Source organism: Camelus ferus, chromosome 20 (assembly GCF_009834535.1).
Source record: "Camelus ferus isolate YT-003-E chromosome 20, BCGSAC_Cfer_1.0, whole genome shotgun sequence".
Classification (NCBI taxonomy): Eukaryota; Metazoa; Chordata; class Mammalia; order Artiodactyla; family Camelidae; genus Camelus; species Camelus ferus.
The window spans coordinates 12416269-12442281 of record NC_045715.1 but is presented as its reverse complement, the minus strand read 5'-3'; the positions used below and the strand labels follow the sequence as shown (position 1 = coordinate 12442281).

General features: G+C 39.9%; 1 protein-coding gene and 1 non-coding gene across 3 annotated transcripts in view; one reads left to right on the top strand and one right to left on the bottom strand.

The window, feature by feature from the left end:
* The window catches only part of KDM1B (lysine demethylase 1B), a 46987-nt gene extending 20984 nt beyond the window's left edge, over positions 1-26003 (bottom strand). Inside the window, exons 1-10 of one of the 2 annotated variants that reach the window (XM_032462555.1) lie at positions 25859-26003; positions 25496-25539; positions 22230-22329; positions 21281-21408; positions 20173-20262; positions 19513-19624; positions 17033-17149; positions 7953-7991; positions 4374-4578; positions 2583-2767 (exon numbers count right to left, since the gene is read on the bottom strand). In XM_032462555.1, coding sequence (XP_032318446.1) covers positions 2583-2767; positions 4374-4578; positions 7953-7991; positions 17033-17149; positions 19513-19624; positions 20173-20262; positions 21281-21408; positions 22230-22316 — 963 coding nt within the window. In that variant the 5' untranslated portion in view covers positions 22317-22329; positions 25496-25539; positions 25859-26003. The remainder of the gene's footprint in view (positions 1-2582; positions 2768-4373; positions 4579-7952; positions 7992-17032; positions 17150-19512; positions 19625-20172; positions 20263-21280; positions 21409-22229; positions 22330-25495; positions 25540-25858) is intronic. The other variant, XM_032462554.1, reaches the window with a different exon arrangement.
* Positions 7695-7766, top strand: TRNAD-AUC. Its single transcript has one exon. It is a non-coding gene; the product is annotated as a tRNA-Asp (tRNA).
* Positions 26004-26013: the final 10 nt, after the last annotated feature.

Sequence of the window (26013 nt, the reverse complement as noted above, 5' to 3'; positions counted from 1 at the left end):
AATAAAACCAAACTGTTAACAAACCAAAACAACGCCTGGTTCCTCAAAAAGCTAAACATAGAATTACCATATAACCCAGCAATTCCATGCCCATGTATTTACTGGAAAGAACTGAAAACACAGGTTCAAAAAAAATTCACAGCAGCACTGTTCAAATTGCCAAAAGGTAGAAATCATCCAAGTGTCCATTGGTGGATGAATGGATAAACAAAAGGGAGTCTATCAATCCGTGGACTATTATCTGGCCATAAAAAGAAACGAAGTACTGACACAGGCTACGACTGGGTTGAACCTTAAAAACACTATGCTAAGTGACGAAGGCAGTTACAGAAGGTCACACACTGTATGATTCCATTTACATGAAATACCCAGAATAAGCAAATCTTACGGAGACAGAAAGGACTAGCGGCTGCCAGAAACTGGGTGGGGGAAGGGAGGTATGGAGAGTCACTGCTTAATGGGTGTGGGGTTTCCTCTTGGGGTAATGAAAAAGTTCTGGAACGAGATAGAACCGATGGTTATACAGCACTGTATATGTCCTTAATTCCACCAAACTGTGGAATTATGGGGAAAATGGTAAATTTTATGTTGTGTGTATTTTACCCCAAGTCAAAAAAAAAAAAACAAAAAAAAACCTTTCCAGGTAATTGTAATCTACCATTTATCACTAAGATATAGTAAGACCAAGGGGAGGTCTGCCTGGTGAAGGAAAAAAAGAAAGAGACAAATAAAGCATAAGGCAATTTGTATTTTATCACATAAGTTTCCCTTCACAGAGAATGACTGATATGGGGAGGGTGGGGGCAGACCACACCACAGATATATTCCTGACTCAATCAACTACAGGACAAAAGCCAGGACACACATCCAGGCTGCTGCCCTGGCAGCAGAAAACACTGGGTTCTCATCCCTGATAAGACATGGCAGGGATGGACTTCGGAACTTGTTTAAAACAAACAAACAAAAAAAGACACCACCTTTCTCTGTTTACAACAGCAGCTTTGGCCAGGCCTTGGTCCATTTCAGATTCAAGAGTAATCTGGCCTTGGTCCAGTGTCATGAAGTTAGAAAAGGCTCAGGCCAGGGGCCGGGGGAGCGGTGGCGCCCAATTCTGGCCTCTCCTCTACTTGTTCCCAACCCAGCTCCAACAGAACCTGATCAAACACGGGAAGATGACTATATACTCAAAATACTACAGAAATAACATGCACGACACTGACCTGGGTTGCTGCAGAAGATTAAGAAATGTGTGTGTACTCATGACGTTAAAAAAAAAATCATTTCAAAGTCTTCGACTCCGCTAAAGCAACCATATATTAATTTTCCCACTAGAGTGTTAGATACAATATGTCCTATCTTATTACAAATTAAAGTAGACCCACACTCCTCAGTTCAGGATATTTTCTGTAAGAGTCTTCCCCTGTATAAGTCAAATTTCAAGGTCAACGAAAAAGAAATGTGAAGAAAAATGAATCCCAGGCTGTTTCTGAAGGATCTATCTTCACAACTTATTCACAGGAAATTCTGACCACAACTTTGTTCAGTTCAGCAAATGTTTACTGAGTACCTACCTTGAGCCTGCTGGGGAGGAAATGAGTAACTCTACCTTGCCCAACCCACTCACCTGGGCGTAATTCACATAAACTGCATTTGCAGCCGTAACTTAATCAGGTCATCTCAGACTGGAGTCTAACTCAGGGAAATACCAGGGTGGAACTGGAATATCGTTCCTTAATCAAGATTACTTTGGCAGTCTTGCAAAACGTTCTGCATTCAGCAGTCACTCAAATAATTGTAGAAGAAATTAATAAATCAGAAAAACACAAGAGTCAGGAAAGTCTTTGTTTAAAAAAAAAAAGCTTGTATTCCCACCCTGCCCACCCCCCAATTTATCTTCATCCCTTTCAAGGTGGTCACTGTGGGAGCCCCCTACCATTTATTCAGTCCCAGCAGAGAGCAAATCACTGGCCTCAGATGTTTGAGGATAACAAGGTAAGAATTCCTGCCTTCAAGGGGTTTCTAATCCAGTCTTTAATGTTTTAGTCTTTTTTTTTTTCCTGGCATTGCCCTTGGAAATCCTTGAACCAAACTCTGCACCTTATACTCGGTCACTAGAGAGTCAAGAATTCTGATGACATATGGTCTAAACTGGTTCTCAACTCACATTGAAAAAGAATATGAAAATGAGTACATGTATGTTCATGTATGACTGAAGAATTGTGCTGTACACCAGAAACTGACACAACACTATAAACTGAGTATAATTCAATAAAAAATAAATAAAGTGGTTCTCAAGAAGGGGGACTGTCCCATCTGGTAATATCTGGAGTCACTTTTTGGTTGTTACAATTGGGGTGGGAGGCGGGGTGTGCTACTAGCATCTAGTGAGCAGAGGCCAAGGACGCTGCTTAAACATCCTACAAAGCACAGGACAGTCCCCCCCACAGAGAACATCCACCCAGTGCCAGCAATGCTGAGGTGGAGACACCCAGATCTAAAGGTTCCATCCCCAGATAAAGCATCTTGTCTCTTTACCGGAAGTCGGTGTGCCCGTGCTGTAAGCCAACAGGCCCCACACTCACCTTGCAGTTGGTATACCAGAGGGCAAGGATCAGGTTCCTCAGAGCCAGGTACATGGTGGGGTCTCGGGAATACTCTGGGAACTCATAGAGCTCGTCCAGCTCCATCACGTCGGGCCTCACGCACAAGGCCTTGCCGCACTCGTTGGGCTGGTAGAACGGCTGGAAGTAGCGGTTCATGCCTGGAACTGAGAGAAGACGCAAGCGGGCAAATCCCACAAGCTGTAACTTCCAAATCTGGGTAAACTGAAGAGCAAAAACAAGCCAAAAAGGAGAGCCGAGACTCCCCAGTCTGGCCTATGTAATAATTTCCACTTCTTCTGTCTAGTTAGACAAAATAGGCATGAATTTAACAAATTTTTTCTCCATTCTTTCTTCACAAATTTAATTTCTGTGGCATGGAATTTTTTTAAGTTTTAATTGTAGGGGAAAAAATAAAATCCATACCATAAAATTTTCTTTCTTAATTATGTTTAAGTGTTACTGCTCAGTAGTGTTCAGTATATTCACACCGTTTTGCAACAGATCTACAGAACGTCTTCATCCTGCAAGGCTAAAATTCCATACCCAGCTGAATGCCAACGCCTCAAAGAAATATATCTTAAAAGTAACTTTCATAGGAATTTTTCCGATCAAAAACTTAATAGGTTCACAGAAGTAACAATCACTAACCCCTAACAATCCTTAAGTGGCATTAACATTTAGGAGTGTAGTCTATCCTTAGCTCTGTTTCTATGAACAGAAGATATTAACATAACAGCTATTTATTTTTACAAAGCCAGAAAAATGCAATAAAAAGGCTGTATTCCTAACTGCTTTTCAAGAACACTGTCCCATGTCATTAAATATGACTTCAATGGACATATATCATCTTATTATTTACTTATTATTTAACCTCTCCCCTATTACTGGGCATTTAAAATTCATTCAATTATTTTACTATTGTAAACAATATAAACACATAAATCCTTGGATTGACTTTTGATAATCTTTGATCATTTATTTAGGATAAATTCCTAGGGTCAAAGAACATTTATTTTAAGGTTTTTCATTCACACTGCCAAATTGTCCTTCATAACTGTACACCCACTAACAGTATTTGAGTGCCTGTTTCATTCTACCTTCGTTAACAGTGGGATTTATCACTTCAGCTTTGACTCAACCACAACTACATTTTTAGAGGGCCCAGTATTATTAGTTAAAAATCTTACGATAGGGCCACAATGTCAAAATCTATTTGCACCATCAAAAAAATCAAGTTTATCAGTGTGCAGAAGATCTAGAATTCTTGCCTGGACACCAAGAATTCTGATGTAGAATGTTTAAATGTCACTTTAAAGTAAATGGTCATCAGTCTGCCTGCTCTGAAGTTCAGTTTTTTCAAGAGCAGATCACTTTGCTGAGATAATCAATGGCATAATTAGAAGTAGAGAGACTCAGAGAGAAAAAAGAAGGGCAGCTCAGTCAAAACTTTCTTCTGGTCTGTCAGCGTGAGTGGGCGTTATCAAATCATGCAGCCATCCAACTTTCAAATAAATGCTCATTCAGCTCCGTCAATGCGATCCCTGGACAAGTGTTACAGGCTCTTCCAGGGACTGAGGGAAAAATTAACTGCACGTATACAAATGATATGAGTGATCACAGGCTAACCAAATCCATGAAATAATGAGGCGCTTCGTATCATGCTGCACACATTTGGGGAAGAAAAAAAAACATCTTTTGCATCCTGTTCACCTACACATTTCCAGGGCAATAGAGGGAGGGGAAGCAGGGGGTGCCAGGGCCAGCTCTCACCCAGCACAGAGGGGACGGACTTGGCGTGCTCCAGCTTCCCGGGGCTGGCGTCGCTGGCCACGCGGTGCGTGCTGGTGCAGGAGGGGCTCATGCCAACGCAGTCGGGGTAGTAGGCAGAGAGCAGGGGTGCTGCTACGCTGTCTTTCATCAGAGGAGGTAGGATGAGCATGGAGTGCCACCAGTGGTTGGAAACTTCCGACACTCTCTGAAACAGGGCAGAGCGAGACAAAGAGGGACAAAGGCAGACAAGACATGTGCACGCAGAGTCAGCCAAGGATAGATGGCTCCTGTCACGTCATTCATCCTTAACCCTTCTGCTCTGCCTCTGCCCGCTCTGCAGTCCTAGACCAGAGTTCTGCACAGGCAGATTTAGAAACAAAAACAGCTCATGAGACCTGCAGAGAATGTTTCCCAGGCCGAGTTCTTTCAGATCTGCAGTAACAGACCCCTCCCTCAAGAATCCCACCAACACCAGGTAAGTCTCAAAGCTGCACTCACTGACTATACAGTGTTTACGTCTAACATGAGAAATTTCTTTCTGTATAGTAATCACATATCTTCTACTCTCTACTTTTTACTTAGGATCCAAAGATAACTGAAATTGCAAAATTCAGCAGAACATAGTAATTCTCCGTGGTAGGAGTCACACATTACTGTTTTTCACAAGAGGCTACTAAAACTCTCTCAGAGGAAAAAGTACACTACGACCATCAAATCAACTACACCTCAATAAAAAAATAAAAGAAAATAAAAATAAGATGCTCCATGGAGAACTGAACCAAAAAAGCTATTTTCAGTCTGAAAATATGTGATCTCATTCTAGAGTTGATCTAACATATGGAGTCATTGGATCAAAGCAGCCCCATGATGAGTAACTACTGTGAAAAATAAAATTTACCTAGCTTCTAAAGCAACACTGCCACCAATCCTGTATTAGACAGCCTTTTTTAAAACGTGATCTCACTCCAGGAATTTGAAGTATCTGACAGAGGAGAACCTTGAGCTTAGGGACCCTCTGATGTTAGTTCTCCAGGCTCCAAGCAAATGCCACTTGCCATCAAGTAGGGGTTTACAAACTCAAGATGCATTTTGTTGCCCTTCCGAGAGAGAGAGCCCAAATCTGGGGCAAGCATTTTTCAGCTCACTACAAGCCCCAACATACCCTATGAATTACTCCCAACTGCTTCCCATGTTCATTTTACCTGCCCAGCCCCTGAAGGCTTTTCAGTTTGCAACCTTTGTTCTCAAGGTTTGTTTTCGGTTTGGCTGCCTGTGACCAGCCTGTGCTGGACCAAAAAGAAGGGAAGCTTCAGTTCCTTCTCCGACACACTGGGGGTGTCTCTAGGGACCCCTTCCCGGCTCAGCCCCGAAAAACGGAGTAAAACTGAGTGTTCAGGTCCTGACACTCGAAACGGACCACACAGAGGCAGGATGTAGGTGCCTTAAAAACACGAACCCAAGGGTTTCCCACTCTCTTCCACTCTCTGGGTCTTGCAGCTGTGCTAGAAAACTGAGTGAGAACCCAAGAGAGGCCCCTGCCATCCAGCTACCTCCCCCCAGGCTTTCTTCCCCCTAGAAGCCCACCTGAGGGCGTACTAGCCAACCTCTGCCTTAGAGCATGAGAAATGCAAACAGTGACTGATAATCTAGCACTTGGTCTTGCTGTTTGAGTGTGTGATCTCAGCATACCCACCATCCCAGGACATCTGGCCATCACTTTGTTCCTATGCCATCAGAAGTCCCACTGTCACCTTTAGAACACATACCACTGAAGAAACTGGGCTTGACACGGTCAACCTATTAGCATATTTAATGAAATGCCCACTACACTAGGTTAAAATGCATTCCCTCCAAACTCACATCCACCCTGAACTTCAGAATGTGACCTTATTTGGAAACAAGGTCTTTGCAGATGTAATTAGTCATACTAGAGGAGAGGGAGCCCTACATTCACCCGGACTGTGTCCTTATAAGAAGAGAAGAGACACAGAGAAGGGGAGACAAAGGAAGAGGGTCAGGTGATGACGGAGCAGAGACAGGAGTGATGGGGAGTGGTGCGTCTACGAGCCAAGGAACACTGGGGACTGCTGGCAATGCCAGAAGCTGGGAGAGGCCAGGAAGACTCCTCCCCCAGACCCTGCAGGGGGAGCACAGCCCTGAAGACATCTTGATTTCAGACTTACGGCCTCTCGAACTATGGGACAATAAATTTCCGTTGCTTTAAGCCACCCAGTTTGTGGCAATTTGTTAGGGCACCCCTAAGAAACTAACATGGGCACTTAAAATGTAGAAACTGCTTGAAAAGTGACCCTAGAATTCACACACATAGAAGAAGGTAAGGTGATACAGCCCTCAACCTGCTCCTGACTCTTTCTTAACCGAACACAAAAATAACTGGCAGGTGAACATCCAGGACTCATTCAAACTTTTTGAAGTTCTCATATCCCGAGAATTCAGCCTTTGTCCTCAAGTTCAGATTCCTTGAGTGGAAAATGGTCTGAATATTAGGGGAAAGATTCATAAGGCATTTGTAATGGTATTTAAAGTTATGTTTTCCTTCCTATGATCTAATCCTGTCTATCCTAAATCCAGAAAGTATTTGGGCCACTGCTTTACTATGGAAATGTCCGAGGGTACAAGCAATTAGTTTTTTTTTTTTTAACAGTGTGTGTGTGTGTGTGTGTGTGTATGTGTGTATCAAGACCCCTTTATGTAACAGAACGGATTTAAAGTAGTCTTGCTAAGGTGTCAATTCTCTTTGCCTAGACATCAACCACGGTCCCTGAGTTTCAGACATCCAGAAAAACTACAGACCATCCTGAATCACTGTAATGCAGAATAACTCAGAATTTTAAAAAATCATTTTCTGAAACGGCCACTGAATCTGGGTATATGGACCATGGAATCTGCCCGCTCCGGTAGCAAAGATTCCTTAAATGAAATGTGACGAGGTTCTGCCAGCTGCCTCCCCTTCCGTTTCTGGGCAGGGACGGGGCAAAGCAGTTATGCTGAGATCAGAATACACAAGAACACTCTCACGGCTGAATCGGGGCCAAGACCATCAAATTACGGGCCTCTTGTTCTTTTCCTGGAAGGATTCAAGCAGACAGAAGGTCATAAAGTCAACCATGAAAAACAAGGATAAGAAGCCTGATCCTTGTAGGAAGGCAAGGTGTCAAGTTCTTTCTTTTTATTTCCTTTTAACATAAAGCAATAAAATTTCAGGGGTTTTTTTTAAGTTGGGAGAGGATCACCCATAATAGTTCTATTGCTAGCATTTTCATCCTATAGTCATCATGTTAGATTAAAAAGCCTTTGCAGGAGGGTGTAGCTCAGCAGTAGAGCACCTGGCTATCATGCAGGAGGTCCTGGGTTCAATCCCCAGTACCTCCATCAAAAAAAATAAATAAACAAACCTAATTATCTCCCCCCCTGAAAAAAAGAAACAAACAAACAAAGGCTTTGATTAGCAACCAAATAAAGAGAGAGACACTCATAAAACTGTTATTCTCATTTTCTTATAGTACTTATCAGTGAAGGCAGGACACACTCTAGTCTAGAACACGCGGAAATACTCACTAGGTCCTCTGGAAGAGAACAATGATCTGAGGTCTCGGGCTGCCAAAACAAACAAAAAAAGCATTAATTCGGTTAAATTATGAAATATAGTCTTCAGTGTCAATTTACCTTCAATAAGGTACCCCTTTTCACCAATTAGACTGGTCAAGAAAAAAGTGTGGTAAAGCACTGCATGAGTGAGGGTGTGGGGCAGACAGCTCCTCATGTAAGATGTCCTGAGTGGAAATCTAAAAGAACATAACGGCTTTGGAGAACAATGTGACCAACTACAAAACTTTCAAATGCATGATAATTCGGCATTATCTTGTATAACTTAAGAGGTATATACTACAGTCGGCCCTCCGCATCTGTGAGTTCCACATCCACAAAATTAGCCAGCTTTGGATTAAAAATATTTGAAAAAGAAAAATTCCAGAAAGTTCCAAAAAGCAAAACCTGAATTTGCCATGCGCCAGCCATGCACCAGCCACTATTTATTTACATTGCATTTACATTGTATTAGGTATTATAAGTCATCTAGAGATGATTAAACTATACAGGAGAATGCCTGTAGGTTATATGCAAACTACTACGCCATTTATATAAGGAGCTTGAGCATTTTCGGATTTTGGTATCTGAGGGTTCCTGGAACTAATCCCTATAGATACCTAAGGGATGACTAGATACGCCCAACAATTTTGGAGAGGGTGATTAGGTTTATTTATTTTTATTTATTTTTTAACAGCGGTACTGGGGATTGAACCCAGAACCTTGTGCATGCTAAGCACACACTCTACCACGGAGCTGTACCCTCCCCACATACGCCAGGCAATTCTAACCTTGCTATACAGACATATCTCAGAGACACTGTGGGTTCAGTTCCAGACCAACCACCGCGACAAAGCAAATATCGCAATGAAGTAGGTCAAATGAATTTTCTGATTTCCCAGCACATACAAAAATTGTTTACTCTACACTGCTATCTATTAACGGTACAGCAATATTATGTCTAAAAAAATACAAGCCTTAATTAAAAAATGCTTTATTGCTAAAAAATGCTAACTATCATCTGACAACACCAGTTCACCACAAACCTTCAAACTGTAAAAAAACGCAGTATCTGCGAAGTACAAACATAAAAGGTTTGCCTGTATTTTCGAGAGAGACCCTCGTCCGTGTGCACCAAGAGAAGTATTAGAAAATATTCAAAGGTGCATTGTTTGTAAGAGGGAAGAGCTAAACACAACCCAGAAGCCCATCAAGAGCAGAATGGGGAAATAAAATGTATTATATTCAAACAGTGGCACCCGACACGACGATGAGAATTAACTACAACCACGCGCTACAACACAGACGCATCTCACAAACGTACCAGGGCGTGAAAGCAGCCAGATCCAAAAGCACTCACGCTGTAGGATCCCACTGACATAAAGTGCAAACGCAAGCAAAACACCCACAGCGGTGTAAGTCAGAGAGTAGGTAGGGGGGAAAGGGGTGGATGTCTTGAGCGAAACGGGGTACAAGGGGGCTTCTGAGGGTCTAGTAAGGGTTTGACTTCTTTATTGGGAGCTGGCTACATGTGGACTCTGAAAATTCATTGAACTATGTACTCGGACTTGAGCATTTTCCGTTTGTGTGTTATAGTCCAATGGAAAAGTTACCTAAATCAACTGAAGACTGGCATACCATATGGCCTGGCAAATCTGGTCCTTGGAATATACTGCAGAGAAACTCTGGCACGTGTGCACGAGGAGAGACGTGCAAGAAGGCTCACAGGAGCACTGGGTATAACAGCCCCAAACTAGAAAACCCTCTAGAACAGACGCCCTGCAGTGGAGTCACACAGTACAGCGCTACACAGCAGGGAAAAGCAATGAAGCCATGGATGCATCTGAAAAACCTCAGGGGGAAGGCAAAGAGCAAGCTGCAGAGGAAGACAAACAACAGGATCTGGTTTGCAACCAGTGTAAAAATATGCAAAACTTTGTACGTTATTTAGGGTTTCATACATATGTATTAACTCTATAACAAAAAGCAAAAGAATAATAAATACAAAATTTGAAATATTGTTCGTTCTTGCAGGAGCAGAAGAGGAAGAGAACTACTGAGGGGCACCCAGGGAGTTACAGAGGCACTGGTAACGTTCTGTTTCTAAAACTGGCTGGTGGGTACATGGTGAGTGTCTGCCTTCATTCTTTATTCCTTACACACAAATTAAAAATGCTCTCATGTCTAAGAATGATTTCCTATTAAGACAACTGTCTATATTCTGACACAGCAATTCTATTTCTAGGATTTGATACTACAAATACATTGAAAAATAATATAGATATAAAGCTAGTTTTTACAGCACTGTCACCAATGGTAAACATTTAAATGTCATTTAAATGCCCTTCGATCATGCTAAATTCATCATGATACATCCATTCAGTGGACTTTTTATTACATAGTCTTTAAAGATAAAGAGGTCTTTATGTACTGGGTTGGAGGCATCTTCAAGATATACTAAATGGCGAAAAGCAAGCCCCAAAACAGTGTGTGTTGTTTGCTACCATTCTTTTTAATGCTGTTTTACAAGTAAACCTTTCCAGACTTTGTCCCTGACAGAAGACGACCAAGCTGAAAATCAAAAGGACTCTGGGTCAAGAGACACCATTTAAAGAAATAATTCAAAAGTTCAGGCTATGGATGATAATCAATCAGCCTGTAACAGGAGGGTCTCAAAGGAGGACTTCTTAAGGAGGGGTCGGGAAGGAGATTTAGAAGATGTGATACCACCCTTAGACACTGGGATTTAAGAAGACCATAAAGGTTTCAACTTTGAGATGGGTGGAAGAAGCGAAAGGCACGCGTTTTTCAAAAACAGGGAATCTGACACCTCTGAGTTCTCCTGGGCACAACGTACCTGATGTTCAAATACATCCAACCAGGTGATGAATCAAAATAAATACCTGGGATAGAAGGAACTGTGGTAAGCGCAACTGTGGGGAGCAGTAACTGCACGTAAGGACAAGAGTAAACGGTGAAGGAAATATGGTCCTAGGGAAAAATGATATTCCAACAGAGCAGACTAAACTAAAAAAAAAGAAAAGAAAAGAAAAACAAAACAGCAAAACACTAACAAAAATTGAGAGAGAGAAAATTGGTAGGCTGAAGTATACTGTCAGTGCATTTTTCCCTCTTTCACAACAGGTTGTCAATTCACAGAACCTAAAATTGAAACATGCCATTTTGTTGAAAAGCTGGAGTGATTCCAACTTCTTAACATCCTCATCATGTATTTTCTTAACCTTTTAGGGAGCTTTCAGAAATTACTATTTCTTGGGGGAAGGGTATAGCTCAGTGGTAGAGTGAGTGCTTAGCATGCACAAGGTCCTGGGTTCAGTCCCCAGTACTGTCATTAAAATTTTTTTGAACAGAAGTAAATAAAGAAACCTAATTACTTCCCCCTCAAGAAAGAAATTACTGTTTCTTGAAATGAAGAAATAACTGTCTTATATGCATCAATTTCTTATTTCACTTTGGCTTCTTTAACTTATTTTAAATTATGTTGTATTAAACTCAATCATTTTATGTACAACCAGCATATATAGTATGCTTCCTTAATATGAAGTTATTTATCCACTAGGCCTTCTCCTTGTATACATGCATGAATACTCTTGAATGAATCTCATTTAATAATGGTTATTTCATGAAGATGACTGCATGAATTTTTTAAACCATCTTTGTTCTTTTCTACATTGCTTGAATTTTTCATTGATGAACACATAACATGTGTCTAAAAACAAACTCATTCTAAAGAAAACCTTAAACTTTTCAAAAACTACTTAAATTGAAGAAATCATAAATGACACACCGGAAGAAAAATCAAGTAACCAAAAAAAGGGACATGGATAATTTGAACCATTAGTAGAGATGAAATCAAAGTTAGATTCCATTATCAGCAAGTGAAAAAGAGGAGAGATTATGGGTAACTCTAAACAACAGTTAAACCAAAGTTAATCAAAGCACAGTACAAAATGATTTTAATGTAAACTATTAATGTGAAAATCACACATAGTATTAGGTAACATAACATTATTATGCAAATGAGCCTATATATATATACATATACACACACATACATATATATATTTTTTAGAACTGTTTAGAAGCCCTGCTGAAATATGTTGAGTAAAAATGACCCAAAAGCTAGTAAGTATCTATTAAAACAGTCTGCTATTTTTGGCTGCTCCCTGGCTGAACTCTTCTTTAAATATAATGATATGCCACTGAGTCTACTTTTCACGTGGGAAGTAATCTGGAGCACAGGTGCTGGTTAAGGTCAGTGCAGCCATGGTACTGTTCCTGCTAGCTAGACACACTCCCCTTCACCACACAAGCTCACAGTACCTTTACTCAAACTCCAGTTTCCATCAGTGCAACCACTCAGTCTGGAAAGTGAATGACCCACTCGCTCAGAGTGAGCCCCCTCCTATTTTTTTCCCCCTTCTATCCCTCCGAGAGGTCTTCTACTCTGGAGGTTGAGCTCAAGAATCAATTTAGGGCTAAACTGAAAAGTTTTAGAACAAGACTTGTTAATTGCAGGGCCCTGATCCCAGGCTTAGATCAATGCTTTCCACCCTTCACTCCCAAATTACCAACATCAGCAATAAAAGAAGGGTACCACAATAAGTACCACTGACATTAAAAGGAGAAATAAGAGAACACTGCAAACAGCTTTAAGCCAACAAACTTGACAATGCAGATGAAACAGACAAATTTCTTAATAAACACAATTTTTCAAAATGGATAGAATAAACCCCCTCAGTAGCCTGTTAAAAAGACTGAATTTGTAATTTTAAAACTTCTCACAAAGAAAATTGGCCTAACTGGCTTTACTAGTGAATTGTACCAAACATTAACTGAGAAATAATATCAGCTATCCACAAACTCTTCAATAAAATGGAGAGGATATATTTTTCTATTCGTTTTATGAAACCAGGGTAACTCTGACAGCAGAACCTAACAAGGACATTACAAGAAAGAAAATGACAAAGAGTATCCAACATGAACACAAACACAAAAATTCTTAACAAAATATCAGGAAACTGAATCCAATATGGTAAAAGGACAATGCATTAGGAACAAGTGGAATTCTTCCCCCAGGGATGCAAGGTTGTTTCAACATTCCAGAATTGGTGTAATTCACCACATTGATAGATTAAAGAAAAAAAAACATACAATTATCATAAAAGGTAATAAAAAGTTCTCAGAAAACTAGAAAGGAACTTCCTCAATCTCATAAAAGGCATCTGTGAAAAGCTACAGCCAACATTACACATGACGATAAAATACTGACTACATCACTCCTAAGGTCAGGAACAAGGCAAGGAAGTTCACTCTCCCACTTCTGTTTAACACTGTACTGGTGGTCCTGACCAATGGAATAAGGTAAGGGAAAAAAAAAGAGCAAAAGGATAAGAGTCTTTTAAAGAAGCAAAACACTCTTTATTCACAGTTGGTATGATTATAGAAAAACCAAAGGAATCTCCAAAAAGATCTGTGGAATTTAACAAGACAATTAAGTCTCCAGTATAAAGTAATATACAAAAATAAATTATATTTCTAATAGAATTGCAACAAACAACTTGAAAAGTTAAAAATACATTCTATTTAAAATCACACACAAAAAAATAAAATATCTACAAGTAAATTTAACAGAACACAAACTTAGTGAAAACTAGAAATCACTGCTGGGAGAAATTAAAGACTTTGAAAAGATGGAGAGATACACTATGCCCATGGGTCAGAACAAGAGTCAGGAAACCTTTTCTACAAAAGGCCAGACAGAAAACATTTTAGTCTCTATGAATCATATGGTCTCTGTTACAACTACTCTGTCACTGTGGAATGAAAGCAGCCATAGACAATACATAATAAGTATGGTTATGTTCCAATAAAACTTTATTTACAAAAAATAGGTAAAGGGCGCCAGATTTGACCCATGAGCTGCAGTTTGTTGACCCCAGGATTAGAAGACAAAAAAATGTAAAGATGTCAATTCTCCCTCAAATGATCTGTAGATTTCATGCTTTCTAATCAAAATCCCAAAAGTTTTTTTTAAATACTGACAAGCTGATAATAAAATTTTTATAGAAATGTAAAGGACCTAAAATAGCCTAAACAATCTTAAAAAAAAAAAAAAGTTGGAGGAATTTATACTACCTGATTTTAAGAAGATAAACAAGAGATCAATGGAAGAGAGTCCAGAAACAGACTACATGGATAGCTAACTGATTTTTTTTTTAATAATGTTGCCAAAGTAATTCAATGGGGAAAAAAGTATCTTTTGAATAACTAAAAATTTATCTGAGAAAAACTGAATCTTGACCTGTATCTTATACCAAAACCAAACATTAACTCGAGATAGATTAGTGTCCTAAATAGAAAGGCTAAAACAATAAATCTCCTCAAAGAAAAAACAAAAGACTATCTGTGCAAGTTGAGAGGCTGTCAATGATTTCTCAGAAAAGATACAAAAAGTTCTAAGCAGAAAAGAAAAAATGGATAAACTAGGCTTCAAAATTAAAAGACTCCTGCTCATCAAAGGACCTATTAAAAAAATGAAAAGGCAAGACAAAGATAGTGAAAAATATTCAAGATAACATATCTCATTTCCAGATAACATAAAGAACTTCCACAAGAAGAGTTTTTTGTCTTTCAAAAGATATCTCCAAAGAGGAACTATGAATGGCCAATAAGCATATGAAAAGATGTTCAACAGCACTGGTCACCAGGGAAATGCAAATTAAAACCACAATGATAAACCAATACATACCCAGTAGAATGGCTAAAAAAACCAAACCAAAACAAAGCAATGTACCACCACCAAATGTTGTAGCCTGGTACAACTATAGAAGACCATTTGGTAGTTTCTTAATACATAAATTTGCCATATGACTCAGAAATTTCTTAAGTATTTACATTCAAGAAATGAAAACACAGGCCCACAAAAACACCTGCACAGATGTTCACCACAGTTTTATTTATAACAGCGAAAAATTTAAAACAATAAAATGTCCTTCAACAGGAGAACAAACTGTGGTACATCCATACCATGGAACTCTACTCAGCAATGAAAAGGGGGGAGAAATACTTTACCTCCCCACCCCACCCTTCAAAAAAAGAAAAAACTACTGATCCACACAAGAATATGGATGAATCTCAAAGAGTTTTACTCAGTTAAAGAAACCAAATGCAAAAAAGTATATACCATCTGATTCCATTTCTACTAAGTTCAAGAGCAGACAAAACTCTGCTTAGGGTACTGGCAATCAAAATACTGGTGGCCTCTTAGGGGAGGGAAGAAAATAACTGGCATGTTTTAGGATGCTGGAAACACTGTATATCGTGACTGGGGTACTGGCTACATAGTGTGGACATTTCCAAAACACAATGAAATTCGCTTAAAATTTGTGCATATAGTTACAACATGTAATTATACCTCACTTTTAAAAACAAGATGAAATTTTACATCAATTAAAAATACCACCACTCAATGCAGGTAAGGTTTTGATAAAATGATCACTCTGAGCTATAGTTCTTTAAACTTTTAAAAAAGTAGTTTAGACATTTGCATCAAGAGTCTCAAAAAATACACACCATAAATATGTAATCACAGCATAAAAAAAAGTTCTAGTAGAATAAATGAATCATTAATAGTAGTTATCTGGAGGGGGAGGGCATAGTTCAAGTGGTAGAGTGAGTGCTTAGCATGCACAAGGTCCTGGGTTAAATTCCCAGTACCTTCTCTAAAAATAAATAATAAAACCTAATTATCTCCTCCCTGACAAAAAAAAAAAAAGATATAATTAGTAAATTAATTCTTTTAAAAAGCATGTATTACAAAAAAAAGACTGGTTATCTATTAGGGTAGGAAGGAAGAGATGGTTGGGAGAACTTTCTTTTTTTTAAATTATATGTGTGTATATATTTATACATACATACATACATATATTCAATTTACTTTTTTTAAACCTAAGATTATATTTATGTAGTACTTCTGCAAAATTTAGAACTTCTAAATGTTCATACCTTTTCTCACCATTTCACTTTGCGAAATCTTCCAAATACGTTTAAGAATAATTATGAATCACTTTAATAGTATTTATATCTTAAATCCCAGGCTTTTAAAAACTTCATCACAAACTTTATAAAGCTCTTCATTCTTTCAAAGGGAAATATTTGAACTAAGAAAATATGTTCTGGTGATGACCGCATATCTTTGTGAATGTACTACAAACCACTGAATTGTATCCTCTAAAAGGGTGAATTTTATGATGTGTGAATGAAATTAAAAAAAATTTTTTTAAAGCACCTTGTTTCTGAGACTACGGTGATTCCTAATATTCTTTAACGTACTGATGGAACTAGGACATTTTGTGGATGAATCCTTTAACACATTTAAGCAATCACACATTTTTAAACACTAAGTAATTGCCAGATATCAAAAGAGGCAACTATACCAACTGTGGAAGATTGCTAACTGCCCAATTCATCCTGTTTTCCTTACTAACTGGATCCGGATTTTGTCTGACGCTGCAACACGCCCAGTTATAAAATACCTTCTTCCTTTGTCCCTGCTGTCGTTCAGAGTAGCTGCATGATCCTGTTCTGGCCAATGAGCTAAAAATAGAAATCTACTGGTGGAACTTCCAGGAAAGCTCCTGGTTTCCCAATAAAAGAGGGAGAGACTTGGCTGGGACACCCCTCTCGCCCTTTGCCTTTCCCATCTTTTCTGCTTAGAATTCGGAGTGATGGCTGACAGTGCAGCAACAATCCTGTGGCTGAACCATCAAGCAGCAAAACTGGAAACTAGAAGGAGACTTCCTTGCGCAACTACACCAACTCTGGACACACTGTTCCTAAATTGCTTATAATGAGAGAAGAATAAAATCCTTAATTGGTTAAGCCAGTATGGTTGAGGTTTTGTTAGACGTGGACCAACACAATTCTGATTTAGTGATCGACACAATAAATGAAAAGTATACACCATTACTATTTACTGACAACTAAACTAATATCAGTTAATTCAAAAGGAAAACCAACAAGCGTCATACCTTCACAGCACTATTTGGTTTCATACCACATCGGTAGGTCTTCGCTATCTGTGGAGTAAGCTGGATTTCCTTGGTGAGTTGCCTCCACTTTCGACACTCAGGTTTTGTACACTGAACCTAGATGAAAAGTAGAAAGTCAAGGTCAATGAGTTGGCTCATTTTGACCTAGCATTTCCATCCTCCACCTTTCCTTTTGCCATCTTCTCCACGTGATTTGGTCAACAACCATCCAGCTCTTCCAAGCACTTTTTTCTCCCCCTTGAATCATTGCCACCCATAAAATCCACTTTAACCCCATCAGGCTGATTTCTGATTCAATACTAGCTCATGCCCTGAAAAGTGCAAAGGGGATCTGAGTTCTGTTGTCGCAATGGTTTTCTATCCCTATCCTAAGGAATTAATCAGAGTTAAATTGAGCTGCAGTTAGTCAAAAAAGTATCAAGCTAAATGCAATGTGGTATCCTGGACTGCATCCTGGAACAGTGAAAAGACACGAATGAAAACACTAATGAAATCCACGTAAGTCTGTTATGTAGTACTATACCAATGTTAACTTCTCAGTTTAAGAAATAATCTTGGTGCACCTGGATGACATTAGGAGAAACTGGATGAAGGATATATGGGAACTCTTGCAAATTTTCTACAAAATTAAAATTACCCCAAAATTAAAGTTTATTTGTTAAAAAAGCATGTAGTTGTCCATCCATAGAAGAATGAAGTTGGATGCCTACTTCACATACATACAAAACTTAATTCAAAATGAAGCCAATATCTTAATGTAAGAGCTAAAGTGGTAAGATACGTAAAAAACATAGGAGTCAACCTCCATGACCTCAGATTTGGCTAATGGATTCTTAAATATGACACCAAAAGCATAAGCAACAAAAGAAAAAATGGATAAATTGAACTTCATCAAAATAAAAAACTTCTGCGCATTGAAGGAGGCTATCAAGAAATGAAAAGACAACCTAGAGTAGAAAATATTTGCAAATCATATATCTGATCAGGGTTAGTATCCAGAATATATAAAGAACACTTATAATTCAACATGAAAAAGACAAACAACACAACTTAAAAATGGGTAAAATACCTGAAAAGATCTCTCTCCAAAGGAGATATACAAATGCCAACAAGTACAAGAAAAGATACATTAGTCATTAGGGAAATACAAATTAAAGCCACAATGAGATACCATCTCATGCCCATTAGGACAACTATAATTTTAAAAAATGGTAAACAAGAGTTGGTGAGGATGTGAAACTCGAGCTCTCATACACTGTTGGTGGGAATGAGAGATGCTGCAGCAGCTAGCTGTAAGAAAGAGCTTCGCAAGTCCTCAAAAAGTTAAATAGGATTATCATGACCTAGCCATTTTATTCCTAGGAATGTACCCAGAAGAACTGAAAACAGGCATTCAATTAAGTATCTGTACACAAATAGTCAAAGCAGCACTATTTGCAATAACTAAAAGGTGGAAATGAACCAATGTCCACCAACAGGTGAATGGATAAGTAAAATGTAGTAAATCATACAGTGGAATATTATTCACCCATAAAAGGAAAGGAAATACTAACACATGCTACAGCAAGGATGAACCTTAAACACACTATGTTAAGTGAAAAAAGCCAGATATGAAAGGTCACATTCTGCATGATTCCTTTACATAGAACATCCAAACTGGAAAATCCATAAAGACAGAAGGGAGATTAGCAGTTGCCAAGAGCTGGAGGCAGAGAGAAATGGGAGGTGACTGCTTACTAGCCACAGGTTTCTTTTGTGGATGATGAAAATGTTTTGGAATTAGATAGAGGTGGTGGTTGCACAACACTGTGAATGTACTAAATGCCACTGAATTGTACACTTTAAAGTGGTTAATTTTATGTGAATTTAAAGTCATGTGAATGTCACTTCAATAAAAACAATTTTTTATTTGGTGGGGGAGGTTATAAAACATTTTTTAAGTATGTAGAGAAGCTTAAATTACCTAGAATATTAAATATTAATCAGCAAATCATTTATTAAATGATGGTATATTTATATAATATATGCAATTACTAAAATATATTTTCAAAGAATGGCTAAGTGGAAAATACAAACTTAAAGAAAAAAAAAAAACTAAAAATTACCAAAAAGTTACCTGCAAAGTATGATTTTAAACCTGATTAGGATTTACATATAAAGCATGAAACTGTGTTAAACATATACATAAAAGCATGAACAGAAAAAAAGATTAGAGAGATATGTGCCAAACTTAGCCACGCCTACCAGCACCTGGTGATCTGAGTCTTTAGTTCCTTTACACTATTATGTTGAGTTACAGGATTTTTCTCCAAAAATTAAAAATGTGTTTTGCTGTAGTAGTTATAGAAAGAATAAATGTAATTAAAGAAAAAACTGCTAAAAATTGCTGTTTTCATCCATTCCTCTTGCTTTTAGCTCCACAAATGCTTCACATAACAATGAGGTGTTATCTTTTTTACCCAGTAAGGGAGTTGCTGGTCGGCCATGAAAGCTTTGGGACTCGGCTCAGTTTTTCCATTGCTTGTCCATATTTTTTTCCATGTAGTATATTTGTCATATCCATCCTTATGGCTGAAAAAGAATAAAAATAAATGTATCAAGCTATAAGTTATTCAGGTTTTCAAAACAAGAGGCAGATACAAACCCCTTATAAAGGACTTAACTAGCCATATAATAAAGGGGGGGAGTGGTTATCATAGCACCCATAAAACAGGCTGCATTTCTATCAGCGTTAGTATCTAAAACTATCAAGAAGATGGTTACCCATCTGTCCAGGACTCACTACTTGTCAGCATCCTCCCCCAAATCTTTGCATCCTGCCCCCACGCACTGGCACAGCAAAGCAACTCTCCTAGGTTTTTAAGCATTTGCAAACTAAAGAGAATAGCTGTCTCATGGCAGATACTTTTTGAGCCCTGAATATGCACACACGTAAGCATACATACATGCAAACTACTGCATCAAGGTCCCGACACACCTGCAGTCAGCACAGGTGTGGCTGTAACAGTGGACTCATTCAGTAAGCCCGGGGGCTCAGACTGATCCCCATCCATCTGATGCCCTCTGCTGCCCAAGCCACCGACCCTTCCACCAGGGAAACCTCAATTATCAGAACCAACCTTCTATAGTAATGGTCAAAGCATTCATTACAGAAATGCTCCCCACAGGAGAGGTGATACCATCGGGATGTGTAGCCATTTTTGGCACATCTGAAAAGAGCAAAAACAGGTAGCTTTGGTAATGAATCAACATTTCTTCCTTCTTTTTTTTTAAACATTTATCAAGTACCTCCTATGAGCTCATTTTGCCTTACCTCCACTTAGAATCCTAACCACCAGCAGATTACAACAGGGGAAATGGAAAGGATGATTAATACACAACAATGCACTGGTGATCAGTGGTACCCAGCTGCCTGCACATCAGAAGGGGCTGGGACTTTGGAGTTTTATCACGACTCCCTGGAGTGATGGCGGGGTTTTAGGGCATGAAAGAAGGGAGGCCAGCGTGCTTGCTGCGTGTGGGTGGAGAAAAGTGTGATCTCTGGTAACAACAGCTGGCCTGAATCTGAACAGTGAACAGATCTGGCCAGCTGGAATTCCACCATCCAGTGGGCAATCTGGCAAATATAACCTGCCACACAGCCAATAATGTAGTAAAAGAATGAAATATGCCACTGTGAACGCTAACAATACTACCTCTTTGTGATTTTAAAACACGGGGGAGGGGATTTGTTTTCCAGGTTTTATTGAATCTTAACTGAAGATTTTTCTCTGAAAGTAAAAGGTCATGCTTGGGTCATTCCAATCCACATGGCAAGAGTGCCGTTAACTGCATAGTTTTAATGAGACCTATATATGTCTGCTGGACGAGGCCGTATGTTATATAAGGGAGAAGAGCACGGGAAATAAGTATATACTGGTCTTCGCAGGGAGCTCAAGGTTCTCTCTGCTGTGTCCCCACCGCTGACCCTATCCTACCCTCAACCCCCAAGAGAGGTACAACTATGGTGGATGGGACCTGAGGACACGGAGTGGCCACTGGACAGAGCTGATACGGCTGGTCTAACGAGGGGAGATACAGGAGGGTGTGCTGTGTACAGGATGTGTACCGAATGCATTGACAATGTCTCTTATTAGATAACTAACAGTATCTTCAGGAAGACTATCTTTGAGGCTGGATGCTCTGACCCACAGGAAGGTGAGGCCAAGACCAGCCATCTAAACAGACCTTTCAGAAGCACTTGCAAAGCACACGGGACACGTTGCTGTACAGCCTGCTTTTTCACATTTTCTGTACTTCTTCTCTGACCCACCGTCTTCATCCTCGTCTGTTGTCTCCGTGGCTTTCTTCTTTGCCTGAGAAAGAACCGGCTGAGGTTAAGATTACATCAGCATGGCCAAGGGCGAAGGTAGTGGAAGGTTTACTACTGAAACCACTTTCCTGTTAGAGGTTCTAAATGTGAGGATCAACAGCATCCTGGCAGCGAGCTAGGGGCTGATGATACAGCAATTTCCTTGAGAGTGCATTGCGCAAATAATACACGAACCTGCTAGAAGTATAGAACTAGCACTGCGATGAAAGTCTCTAAGTAGAGAGCTAAAAATGCATATGAGCTTTTCTTAGGAAAAAGCTATACTGATCAAAATAAAAGCCACTCTCAAATTAAGAGTTTTTCCTTTACTTAGAGCCGTTATAGCCTCTCAGTATTGCAGATTAAAAAAAAAAAAACTAGAGAAATTCTAGAAAAAGAATCACATCATTCAATATTTTTCTTTTAAAAGGAAAAGAAAAGCCCTACAAGAGAGATGGCAGCAAGTAACTCTCCAACAGCACCCAACCAACTCCAAGCTGGAGTCCAAATTCCTATGAATGACACCAAGCCAAGCATGATCTGGCCCCAGCTCACATCCTGGAGGCAACCACGTAACTGCGATGCTCTGAACAACTCGTGCTGATTCACACTCTATGCCTTTATCTCTGCAGCCCCCTCGGCCAGATACCCTTTTTCCAACATTCTACCACTTTATCACGCTGATGGTCCCAAGGTGAATTTCTCCACTAGACTGCAAGTTCCTTGAGGGCTGGAATTATATCCTTTCACCTCTAATTCTTCAGTCCCAACCACAATAAGTCTGTTGCTCAAAGGAGGTGCAAGGAATGAACAGATGAGTGATACCTGCCTACCGGAGCTCCTCAAAGGTAGGCTATCTGGAGAATGATCAAAAGATGCTTTTTTCTTTGTCCTCCCCCGTGGGGTTGCCATTGTATCAGAAAACCTGCAAAACAAAACAAAAAAACAAGACAAAGAACATTAAATATTAGCATCTGCTAATACTTTCAACACTCTGGAGTCAAGTTTTTATGTAGTTTACTTGGTAAGAGTATATGTGCCCTGCAGTTAGACTCCATGAGTGTGAAGCCATAAGTTTCAAGCTACTTAACTTCCCTAAGACTAAACCTCAGTGTTCTCACATATAAAATGGGCACAGCGAGAGAGTACCCTAGCATTGGTTGGAGGATTAAGTAAGAAGATAACTGATTTAAATCACTAGGCCTGGCATATTGTAAGTACTCAATAAACATTATTCATCAGTAGTATGTACATTTACATGTATAAAAATGAGAAACATCACACGAATGACTAATAAACAAATGACACTACTGTTTATAAAATTCAGTGAGTAAAAATATCTAGTTTTTGCCTGTTATGTTCCTCTTTATCCTGCTGTGTCTTCTTAGTTTCTGAATTTTCATTTCTTATTATACTTTAAAAAGAAAACTCATTCATCTCTTCTCAGTAACAAGCAACAAATAAATCTCAGGCACACTGTCAGTACTGAACAGAGTATATATTGTCAGGGTTATATTGTCACTAGTACCTTCTACTGGAAAAATGTTACGAGTTCTCAAACTAGTCTAATAACAGCACGGTTAAACAAACGTGAAGAATGAAAAGTCTATAAGAAAAATTATGCATGAAACTACGAAAAATTTAAGAGCTGCCATATTAGTATTTTTTTAATTAAATTAGATACGAATGAAAAATACTCAGTGTAAGTAAGCAGTCAACGATATACAGATCCTACAATTACCACATATCGCCTTCCCGGATCCACTATCTTTACTACACACACATCTACTCACACAAAACATAGCAGGAGCAATAAATACGACATGCTTATGGATAAGGAATTTGAAAGTGGAAAAGCGTTGTTATCGTAAGATACAAATCCCACCTATACGATCTTAATCTTGGAGAAAAGAAAAGCCTTGAAGGGCTTGTAATCCTATTGTTTTATATCTGAGTTGTACTAACATTCATAAGCGCATTTTCCTTGGATTATTAACATCATGTGTGAGAACTCTGAGCTTGCCGTCTGCATCAACTTTCAGAAATCTTGATACTCATTTGATGGACGGTTTTTCTTCGACTCAGTCTTCACTTTCTCAGTCGTGAACAGATAAACTCTATACATATTCCGAAATGCATTACAGTTCTACAACCATTAAATAAACTGCCACTAGTTTTCCAGCACTTTATACAGCTGGATGAAGCACTAATGATCTACCTATAATTGCCATACCCAAAGAAGGCTTTCTCAATCAGTTATCTTTTCAAAACGCTGTCCAATCTGACAAATTTCTTTATGTAAACATATATCCCACATTTCCCACAAAGTGAACCATGAATAAAGCATATGTGAATATGTATAGAGTTTATGTAAGTGTATAGTATATGTTAAGTAGTGCAGCAAACATATTTGAGTCTACCTTAGGAACATAAGTAAAATCAAGTTTATGCAACATTTGACCGTGTTGCCTGGGAATGCAGGTACTCTCCAAAGAAAGCATAGCTCCTGGAAATTTCACCAAACATTTTAATCCAACTGTACACTAGAAAACATGTATTTAATTGCATTGAAGAACGATGTGATTCAAGAAACGGTTAAGAGAAAATGAAAACATTAACTATAAAAGCCATTATGAGATCTGTGTTGTCTGGGGAAAATATGACGAAAGCTTTTTAGGGTAGCACATTTTCACTTTTAATTATACAATTAACAGTTACGAAGCTTCATCCTTTTCTGACACTGTAATTTCTGCATTTTCACTGTTGCCGGGTTCTTGGGGCTTAAAATGGAAGAAAAAAATTTAAGTTGCAAGGACCACAGTTAACTGCGCTTTTAAATATAACCTCAGAAATAACAATCAAAATTGTCATTAAAACAAATTAGTATACTGAACGTGCAATGTCCCTCCTGGTTCTTCAAATTAATAAACACACCTAATTCAAATATAATAAATTTGTTTCAGATTTAGTATGACTTTTTAAGCCTCTTTCTTCCTAATTTTAAACTCATAGGTTTGTTGTTCTTTTAATGTGACAAAAGAAAGAAAAAAAGTGGTTTGGGGGGCATAAATGTTTAAGTGAATCTATCAATGTCTAGATTTCTACTTTAATAATTCCCAGGATTTTTTCTGAAGTAGCTTATTCAAAAACTTTTTTAAAAAACCCACAGAACTCATAAAAAATATAAATCTAAAGGACTCTGAGTCTAAAAGACTCCAAGTTCGAATCAAAATTTATAGCGGCGTTAGCACAATTTCTCAAAATAGGAGAAACTACTAGAAACTTCTTCAGAGACAACAGGAGCAAAAATTTCCCTTTGAGCCACTTAAAATTGTTCCCACAATAATTACATTTTTCGAAATATGGATCCAGTTCAATTGCCCAAATGCTTTGTTGACTACTTTCTCTGCCTGGAAGGCAATTAATTATTGATGGTCACTTTCTCATGTACCTCCTGAAGAACTTTCCTTCCCACTCGCCTTTCTTTCACTAAAATAGATTGGAAAAAAAAAAAAACCCAAAGAACCAAGCAACCAAGGAAAGTGTAAAGCCTCGAGTTGTGCGATGATCTCCCCAAATGAAGTGGTCTATGGACTCCTGCACGCTCTCCCAAGGGAAGGCTGGGCCTCGAGCTGGCTCGGTTCCAGATCACGGAACCCCAACTCACTACAGCTGGGCCTGCCTCTTCCTTCCTCTTTCACCTGCCAGCTGCCAAGCTGTTGACTAACAGCTACCGTAATTGGGCCGCCCCCTCCGGGTCCCGGGTCCCGGAGGAGTTACCCCAGCAACCTGGCAATGCCGATCGCGTCTCCACGCGTGGTGGCCGCGCCGGAGTATTACTAACACCACCTGCGAGGCTGTGCGGGCTGCTCGCCGCACGCTCTCAGCTGGGAAGAACAGCGACGGAGTTCCTATTCTCGGATTGTGGGTTCCCCCCACCCCCACCACAGGCACTCCCCAGGTGACAGGGCTCTGACAGCCCCCAGGAGGGAGCCTAACGTTCCCTGTGCCAGCTGCAACCGCCTAGCTTTCCGAAAAGCTTTCTCCTCTCTTCTCCTAAGTCGGAGAAGCAACAGCCTCCTGAGGCTCACCTTCGCGCTGGAGGCGTGCAAGGAGTCGCGGGGAGAGGGCACCGCTGTGCAGAAAGGAAACATTGTGGGGAGGGGGAGTTAGGAGTGACCCGCAACACCGCGACGAATCCGGGAACCCCGTCGCTGCAACACCTCAGCCCGGGAATTTCCCCTTCTTCAGGCAGGGATCCCCACCCCGCACCCCTTCCAACACGGGGAGGAAGGGCTAGCCTCTAGGGCACAAGTCCACCTCCCACCCCGGCAAGAAGCGCTGCACAGGGGCAGAAGGAGAGCCTGCACCCTCGCCAAGCTGCTTTGTGCGGAGCTGTCACCCGAAATCCGCCCCCGCCCCCACGCCCGCCCCCGGAGCCGCGTGCTCCCCACCTCCAAGCGCGGGCGAGACGGTGCGCGCCCCCCCGGGCTGCAGGCGCCTCTCCCGAGCCGCGCGCCGCGCGCACAGGACGGCAGGATCCGCGCTGCGAGCCGCAGCCCCCGCTCGGCCGCCGCCGCCGCCGCCGCCGCCGCCGCTTCCGCCCCTG